General features: G+C 41.3%; 1 protein-coding gene across 1 annotated transcript in view; it reads right to left on the minus strand.

Moving 5' to 3' along the window:
* The window catches only part of slco2b1 (solute carrier organic anion transporter family, member 2B1), a 37,985-nt gene that overhangs the window by 11,408 nt on the left and 16,577 nt on the right, over positions 1-10,000 (minus strand). The window contains exons 7-10 of the mRNA XM_080040977.1: positions 9,316-9,446; positions 2,398-2,491; positions 1,661-1,825; positions 1-21 (exon numbers count right to left, since the gene is read on the minus strand). The exon at positions 1-21 is cut by the window's left edge and continues 169 nt beyond it. Coding sequence (XP_079897103.1) covers positions 1-21; positions 1,661-1,825; positions 2,398-2,491; positions 9,316-9,446 — 411 coding nt within the window. The remainder of the gene's footprint in view (positions 22-1,660; positions 1,826-2,397; positions 2,492-9,315; positions 9,447-10,000) is intronic.

Below are 10,000 nucleotides of genomic sequence, written 5' to 3' on the forward strand. Positions count from 1 at the left end.
CCAGAGGGATACACACGCCACCTGGAATAGATTAGATTAGATTATATTATATTAGATTCACTTTATTGTCATTGCACAGTAACAGGTTACAACAGATACTGGATGACTGCGGGTTGTCATACATCTGGATAACTCAAAAGTACAACAACATTAAACTGATTTTGCTTTTGAGGTCAGAAAAAACAGGGGTTATTGTTAAAACAGGTTCTGAGAAATGTCCTGCCATTGTTTAAGTAATGTTTTTGTTTTGTTTTGTTTTGTTTTTGTCCTTGCCGTACACCATTGTTTGTTTGTAATGATTTAATTTGAATTGTGTGCTCCATGCCATGTGCTATGGCCGTGAGCCGTAATAAATAAATGAAATGAAATGAAAACAATACAACGAAATGTAGAAATACACCAGGAAATAGTCAATAGTCATTTAGTTAAAGGTGCTCTGAGGAATTTTGAGTTTTTGTTCATTTTAGCGCCCCCCTTTGGACAAAAGCGGTAATGTTTTTACATAGCCTAATACAGCCAGAGGGATACACACACCACCTGAAATACAGCAGGGAGATTAGCCATTAGTTATTTAGATAAAGGTGCACTGAGGAATTTTCGAATTTTTCATTCTTGCGCCCCCCTTTGGACAAAAGCGGTAGGGTTTTTGTTAATATGTAATACAATATTGAATTTTTTTTTATGCTTTTGATTCATGAGTGAAGTTGGAACTATATTTTTTTATGCGTCTGGATCAGAACAGGTTAAACACAATAAAATATGTGGGGAGCGATTGGGTGCAGTGGTAAGAGCCCCCCTTCCCCCTCCCCCCTCCCCCCATAGAGTCTCAGTCCTCTTCACAGCAGACCCGGGTTAGAATCCAGCCCGGGTCGTTCTCTGCATGTCATTCCCCTCTCTGACACATTTCACCTCCAAACTGTCAATAATGCATATAAAATAAAATAAATTATCTTAAATAACAACATTTAAAAAGTTGGAGTCAGTGATTCTGGAGAACACTTGTTGTCAGATAAAGTAGAAAAACAAAAGTATGTGTATGAGTGTGTGTATGAATGGGTGAATGTGGTAAGAAATGTAAAGCGCTTTGGGGCTGAGAAAATCGGCTAGAAAAGCGCTATATAAGTCAAGTCCATTTACCATTTACTTGTTGTCAGATAAAATTGAAAAACAAAAGTAGAAATTAAATGTGTGTAGCATTGTAAAGAAAGTCATCTAACAAAAACATCTAAATAGAAAGAAATTTAAAATCATGAAAAATAATTTGTTAATAAAAGATCGGCCAATACATGATAATACAAATACACCCAGAACACACTTTTTTTTTTTTTTTTTTTTAACCTTTATTTATACAGGTAAATCCCATTGAGTCCGAAGACTCTTTTGCAAGGGAGACCTGTTCCCATTCACACACTCATTCATACACCGATAGCAGGCTAACTATCGACATTCACACGAGGCAAGGTGGGTAAAGTGTCTTGCCCAAGGACACAACAACTATGACACAGGTGGCAGGGCGGGGATCAAACCTCCAACCCTTTGATCATCGGCCGACCCGCTCTACCACCTGAGACACAGTCGCCCACACTATCAATACTATCAATGAAAAACATGGAAAATGTCCAAAATTATTCTTTAAAAAACAAAAATAAAACCCTCTTACCGATCATCATAGTGGAGAAGGGCACTGTCCGGCTGAACTGTCTCTCTATGAACTTGGCCATGAAGGTAGCGAGTCCAGCTAGCAGCGCGGCGAGGTTCACCTGAGCTAACACCACCAGCAGGTAGATGGGGCTACGCAGCGTCCGCAGGGCGATACGGGGGAAATCTACACACACAGGGAAGAGGGGAAGAGTGTTAATACACAGCCTATCTATCTATCTATCTATCTATCTATCTATCTATCTATCTATCTATCTATCTATCTATCTATCTATCTATCTATCTATCTATCTATCTATCTATCTATCTATCTATCTATCTATCTATCTATCTATCTATCTATCTATCTATCTATCTATCTATCTCTATCTATCTATCTATCTATCTATCTATCTATCTATCTATCTATCTATCCATCCATCCATCCATCCATCCATCCATCCATCCATCCATCCATCCATCCATCCATCCATCCATCCATCCATCCATCCATCCATCCATCCATCCATCCATCCATCCATCCATCCATCCATCCATCCATCCATCCATCCATCCATCCACCAGTGCCTAAAAAATATCTTAAAAATAAAATAATACTATATCTTACATTTTTCTTGGGTGTATAGTTGCTTTGAGCTACCCATTATAAACAGATGCTTGCTGTCATTGCCCTTTAGTTGCCCCTGCTGCAGCCTCATCACACAGACAGGAAACAGAAGAGGAAAAGGAGATTCTTACTTTTGAGGAACTGAACCAGGGACACTTCCTGGTCTGGGTTCGTCTGCTGCTGCTGCTTCTCGTCTGGTTTGGACTCCACATCATCGCCAGCGTCCTGATGGAAAACACACACACACACAAACGCGCACACACACACACACACACACACACACACACACACACACACACACACACACACACACACACACACACACACACACACACACACACACACACACACACACACACACACACACACACACACACACACACACACACACACACACACACACACACACACACACACACACAACGTCACATGACTTCACTTTCCACTGACGGTTTCAAAAGCCCTCAGTCTGCAGTCTGCTGAAAAAATGGTAAATGGACTTATATAGCGCTTTTTCACAGACCCAAAGTGCTTTACATTGTTTTGTACACATTCACCCATTCACAGACATTCATACACCGATAGCAGCAGCAGCTACCACGCAGGGAGCAAGCTTACTATCGGGAGACATTTAGGGTTCAGTGTCTCTTTGCCCAGGGACACTTGGACATGTGGCGGGAGAGACGGGGGATCGAACCACCGACCCTGCAACCCAGTTGACGACCTCCCTACCCTCTTTGCGAATTTACAGAAGCTACGGTGGCCTTCAAGGACAAAAAGCTAGTTACTAAAGATGGCATCATCCACCACTGCCTCAATTCTTTCCACAATATCAAGTGATGAGGTGAAGATGTATTTAGTTATTTATTCTATAGTACTTCTTCCTCTTTGTCTTCCAACGGGTGCATTTCCCCAGGACACTTGTGTTGCGTAGCAGTGTTAAAGAAAGTTAAGTGTAACACGTGATGTCGTGGTTAGAGTGCCACCCCCCCCCCCCCCCTCTATCCCATTTCATCTCTGTCTCTCCACACTGTCAGTAAACTGGGAAAAATGCCAAAAAAAGGTCTTCAAAAATAAATAAGGAAATCAGATGGTGACAGGTCATGACATGGTGGTCTTTATTATCAGGCTCTTCCTTTGATTCTAGGCTCTGATAGACAGTCATGCGTGTGTTTAGACGAGACGATATTTTGACTAATCAGTGGATCTACGTTCCGGCCACTGAGACGCACTGAGGGCTGGGAGATCGACCGACTGATGGCTACGGCTCAAAATAGTTTTCTTGGCCGCTCCATCTTTTCTTTTTTAAAGATTTTTTTTTTGGCATTTTCAAGCTATATAAGATAGTACAGAGTTGAAATGGGGAGACAGAGAGAGAGAGAGAGAGAGAGAGAGAGAGAGAGAGAGAGAGAGAGGGGGGGGGGGGATGACCTGCAGTAAAGGACGGACAAACTTAACGGCCTTACACGTTTGCACCTGTTGGAAGAAGAAGAAGTACTATAGAATAAATAACTAAATACATCTTCACCTCATCACTTGATATTGTGGAAAGACTTGAGGCAGTGGTGGATGATGCCATCTTTGGAAATTTAGCTTCTTGTCCTTGAAGGCCACCGTAGCTTCTGTAAATTCTCCCCAAAGGGAGGGGTTAGCAAGGGAGCGTTGACATTTACAATCTCACCACTAGATGACACCAAAATACTCAGATATTACACATTTTACCATTAAGTCCAGTACAAAGGTAAATATACTAGTGTTTTAATCCAGTGATGTTTCTGGGAACCTATCTACCCAGCAGAGAAATCTGCAGTTGAACTTTTATGACTTTATGAAAAAAATAAAGAAAAATGGAGAGACTCGTGCCAACGGATTGCACAACACAACTCTCAGATTACGACTCCCCACTTACAAAGATTACGACTCCCCACTTACAAACTAAACAAACAAACCTAAACAAACAAACACACACACACACACACACACACACACACACACACACACACACACACACACACACACACACACACACACACACACACACACACACACACACACACACCGCATCAAATTCCAAGCCAAACCTTAGAGTTACTTTCACTTCTAACGACCTTTCATGCTAGATGATTTGAGTTGTTTGACACATCCAGTGAGCGTGTTAACACTGACAGAGTGTTCTTCAACCAAAACCAAACTGAGAGGACAGCTGAGGTGAACCAGGCTCTGTAGGGGCATGTCAGGTATGTGGACGTTATCTCTCCATCTGAGGGAAAAGACATGTAGCAAGATCCATCGTGGGGATGAGTTCTAAGTGAAAACATCAAGTTAACCCTCTCAGACCCATTCACTGTGTGTTCAAGGGTGTTAAAGGTGTAGTAAGTGATTCTGGAGAACGCTTGTTGTCAAAACCACTTTTTGAGAAAATCAGTGAATATCTCATTATGATCCACTACCTGTCTGTACTGTGTGTGTGATGACAAAAAGGGTGTTAATACACAGCTTAAGCACATTAAACAGGACTGTTTCTAGCTGGGCCCTCTTTGTTTACAGAGCCTAGGCTGTGTATTAATTCAGTATTATCAGAATTTTTGGCAGCGCACAAACAGTACTGACAGGTAGTGGATCATGAGGAGATATTCACACATTTTGACAAAGTGATTTTGATAACAAGTGTTCTCCAGAATCACTGACTACACCTTTAAGGTAATATCAGTGTGTGTGTGTGTGTGTGTGTGTGGGGGGGGGGGGGCACTCAAGGGCACTCATTCATTAAAGCTGTTCAGCATTTACGCCCGGCTGTTCCACGTGTGTGTCCAGGGTGGGATAGTAATGGTGTTGAGAGGACTGTGGGTTTAACCATTGGGGTTTGTTGATACGGTCGATTTTAGATATCGCTCCTTAAAAACAACCTTATCCACAGCTAAGAGAGTCAGTGATATGACATCTTCTTCATTGCAGCGATCATGTATGACTATTTCAGCTGATAAGCAACGTGGCATGCAGTTGCTCAACCCACCAAAACATTCTGGAGATTGTTTGAGATTTAGGCTTGTGGGAGCATTTTTGCTCTTGGCATAATCACACAATATTCCCACGCTGCATTTCATACATTTCCAACGTGTATATGATCATTCAAAAAGCTGTATTTTATTTATATAATTTTAAACTTTATCTGCGCTTGGAAAGATGGATAATTAATGATAAACTGCTCAAGAAAATGATTCATACAGATGAGATTAGTTCCTGTGATATTCTTCTGACAGCTCAGATGCCTGGGTAGTGGGGAGGCCCAAGTCAAATATTTGCACAGGGGCCCAGCATAAATACGTTACGCTACTGGCTACGTCCTCTATGGAAAATGAGTTTATATACAGTAAGGTTGTGTATCACTGCACCCATCTCATAATCTTCATGTGAAGGGGGGAAACTTTTAGTCAAATTATCCGGTGTTTAAAAATTGATTGTGCTGAAGTGTGGCCTTTTGCACAGGGAGTCATGTTACATTAAACGCTGTTGAGCAATAATAACAACAAAAGTTATCTAAAAAAATCCTCTAAATAGAAAGGCAATTAAAGCTGGGGTATATGATTTTTGATTGGTCAAAGTTAACATGAGCTGTACACTTTGACCAATCAAAGCGAGGCTCCGATTCTCTGTTCTTATTGGCTGTTGGGACTGTCCATTCACGTTGGCATGACTTTGTGGGTGTAGAGCGTGTCAGGGAGGGACCATAGGGGAGGGACCAAAGAGAACAAGTGGAGCGGTTGAGGTATTTGGATTCTAATCTCCATCCCAACTGCCATTTGCTCCCTAAATCCTCCACCCCAGCTTTAAAAGCATGAAAAATATCTGTTAATAAAAGATCCGCAATTACTTAAAAAACACGAATTCATCCAGAACCATGTTAAAGATTTGATCCGATCCAATTTGATTACTATGGAAAAACGTGGCCTTTTTGCACAGAGTCATGTTACATGGAACTCTGTTGAGCAATAGCTGGCTGAACCTTCGTATTAGTTTGAACTGATTTGAGACTGTTTCGGGCGCCGAGCCAAAACACATTCTAAGAGATTCCTGTTGGAGCTTGTTGAGTTGAAGAGACTAGAAATAAGTTTATGAGATGTTTTTTATAGTTTACATTATGTCAACTTGAGTTATATTTGCAAACGGTCTTATTATGATCTTGCTTTTTGTCTGTTTATAAGTAATTTCCACCCAAGACATCTCACTTTGCATTGATGGACACACAGTCACTCCCTCCCCCCTGGTCCGGAACCTTGGAGTCATCCTTGATCCCACACTCTCCTTCATACCCCACATCAAAAACATCACTAAAATATCTTTCTTCCACCTCCGTAACATTGCACGCCTCCGACCCATTCTCTCCCCCTCCACTGCAGAAACACTCATTCATGCCTTCGTCACCTCCAGACTGGACTATTGCAATAGCATCCTCTACGGCCTCCCCTCCACCCACCTCCACAAACTCCAATATGTTCAAAACTCTGCTGCCAGATTACTCACCCACACCCGCTCTAGAGAACACATCACTCCCATCCTCAAACAACTTCACTGGCTCCCAATACAGCAACGAATTCAATTCAAGATCCTTCTCATCACCTACAAAGTCCTCAATAACCTTGCCCCCCCCTACCTCACCGACCTCCTCAAACGTCACTCCCCCACTCGCCAACTCAGATCATCTAACACCAACCTTCTGACCCCCATCACAAGATCAAAACACCGCACCCTGGGAGACAGAGCTTTTGCCATTTCTGCCCCAACCCTCTGGAACTCCCTCCCCCCAAACATCCGAAACTCAGACTCCATAAACTCATTCAAAAGCCAACTCAAAACTCACCTCTTCAAGAAAACATACGACCCCTGACTCCACCCATTCCACACCTGACTCTATTTTTGAATTTGTTTTCGTGTTTTTCTTTTTCTTTTCTTTTCTGTATATCCTATGCAATGTAAAGCGTCTTTGAGTGACCTACAAAAAAGCGCTATATAAAACCTATCAATTATTATTATTATTATTATTTCTTGTTGCTAAAACATCTGCATTTTTCTTAACAACTTGAGTTCAAACTATTTAGCACATACAGACCCCTCCAAAATGTTCCTAAATCAGCATCTGTACATGTATTAATATGAATGCTCTAAATGACAATATTTTATATATATTTATTTGTAATTGGGGATAAACGCTGTCAGTAATATTTAGAATACAATTTAAATTAAAATGTTACGCAAACACGGATCTATTACTATTTAACTCAAATCTTATTCAGGAATGTGTCAGTTTGAACAGGTAATAATTCATTTAATATACTTGATATTGCTTTCTTAAACCTGACCAGTGGTATAAAGTACATCAATGAGAAGTCAAGGCAGCTAACACTAACCCTCATATCTATCCAATGATTCTCTGTCACTCTGCATATTACAATGACTCATAGAAACACAGACAAAGTATTGTGTGACAGAAAAATAGATTTGATATAATCAACTAACAATCAATAGATATATATATATATTAACGTCTTTATTAACTGATAATTACGCAAGACAGACAAAAAACAGACTCACATGAAATTTCATGTGAGAAAGGAAGTTATTCCAGCAGAAGGGAGTTCTGTATCTCCTAACAAAGAACTACTTGTTCCACTCACTAGCCCAAGGCAGATAGATACAAATACATCCAAGGACGCAAGACGCAAGAAAAAGACAACCGATGATAAGAGATGTCTATGTAATAACTGGGCATCTGTAACTGAGCTCTCTCTCTCTCTCTCTCTCTCTCTCTCTCTCTCTCATCTCTCTCTCTCTCTCTCTCTCTCTCTCTCTCTCTCTCTCTCTCTCTCTCTCTCTCTCTCTCTCTCTCTCTCTCTCTCTCTCTCTTCTCTCTCTCTCTCTCTCTCTCTGTCTCTCTCTCTCTCTCTCTCTCTCTCTCTCTCTCTCTCTCTGAACTTCGATGTGATCACATGAACCTGCCATGTCAATTTACTTAAATAAATACTGAGGCCGAGATTACGAATTTTAAACCTTTCTCCATGGCATTTTTTCCTTCATAAATAAGGCTAAAGAACACGTGTATTTTTATTTCTAACATGTGCAGGTCTGCTAGATGTGGCTGCTTTTACCTTTAATCTTTATAATCTTTCAAAGTTGATTCTGTTTCTGCCTGGAAAAAAACTATTAAGCTATTTTTAGCAAACCTCTCCGACCCACTCCCAAACATAAAGAGTCAAACCTCTCCGACCCACTCCCAAACATAAAGAGTCAAACCCTCCCTCCTCCCCTTCTGTCATTAAATCATCCGATGGTTATCACGCGCTGATTGTGATTTAGCTAAACGCCCGTCTAGCTGCCTCCTGCCATCAACATGTTTGTTCCATTTGAGCAATAAACACATAAACACTTAAATTACCTAGAGATGAAAGTTCAAAGTCTCCAATGACTGATTTGTCTGCTATGAGAAAAGCAGTTGAATCAGCAGTTATACTGGCGGTTTAAAGGTCCCCTAAAATGCTCTTTTCCATGTTAAGCATTATTATGGCTCCCTGGTGTGAGTACAGAAAAACAACCCTCTCTCTCTCTCTCTCTCTCTCTCTCTTTCTCTCTATCTCCACCTCCATCTTTCTGCAAACCAACAGATTTTTCTCCCCTAATGATGTCATAAGAGGAGAAGCCACGTCCCCTAATAACCAAGCTAGTATAGCACTACATCTGCTTGTTTGGTGATTGTGTCTTATATTAAGTGGCATACTAGAAATTAAACCAATAATATATTTGGGAAGATTTTTTAGTGCAGGTATGACTGATTGTGCTCACCAGACAGACAGACAGACAGACAGACAGACAGACAGACAGACAGACAGACAGACAGACAGACAGACAGACAGACAGACAGACAGACAGACAGACAGACAGACAGACAGACAGACAGACAGACAGACAGACAGACAGACAGACAGACAGACAGACAGACAGACAGACAGACAGACAGACAGACAGACACACACACACACACACACACACACACACACCTCTTTGGGCATGACCCTGGGGAAGAAGAGGTAAGGCAGCGCGGCGAGGAAGAGGAGGCAGGAGGCCACGAGGAAGCCCAGCCACCAGGCGCCGACCCAACGCAGGTCATCATGCTTCAACTGGATCTGATCTGAGACACAGAGGGAGAAAGAGTTAGTCATTAAACACACATTTTATTTAATTTCAATTCATTTATTGAAGGCTTGTTGTGACTAATTTTTATTCTTTAAAGATAATTTTTTGGCATTTTCAAGCTTTATTAGATAGTACAGAGTTTAAATGGGGAGACAGAGAGAGAGAGAGAGAGAGAGAGGGGGGATGACCTGCAGTAAAGGTCCACGGGTCGGATTTGAACCCGCGACCACCGACCACTGCAACGAAGGCCGGAGCCAATATGGTACACGCTCTATCCACTACGCCACCGGAGCGCCCCAGGCTTGTGACTAATTAATCAATGATCAAAACAGTTACTAACATGTTATTTGAGTTAAGTAGTTGATACAATCACGTCAAAGTTTTTAAAAAACGGGAAGATTTTTTCCCCTTATTTATCAAAACGTATTTCAGTTGTAGCCTTTTTAATGTCTGGACAAAAGCTCAACATCAGCTGATAAATTAACACACTGACTTATAGTGACAGTAAAACTAGTGCGGCAGTAAATGACAATAACGTCCTTGTTTATA

Source organism: Ammodytes marinus (assembly GCF_949987685.1).
Source record: "Ammodytes marinus genome assembly, chromosome: 14".
In the NCBI taxonomy this organism is placed as follows: domain Eukaryota; kingdom Metazoa; phylum Chordata; class Actinopteri; order Uranoscopiformes; family Ammodytidae; genus Ammodytes; species Ammodytes marinus.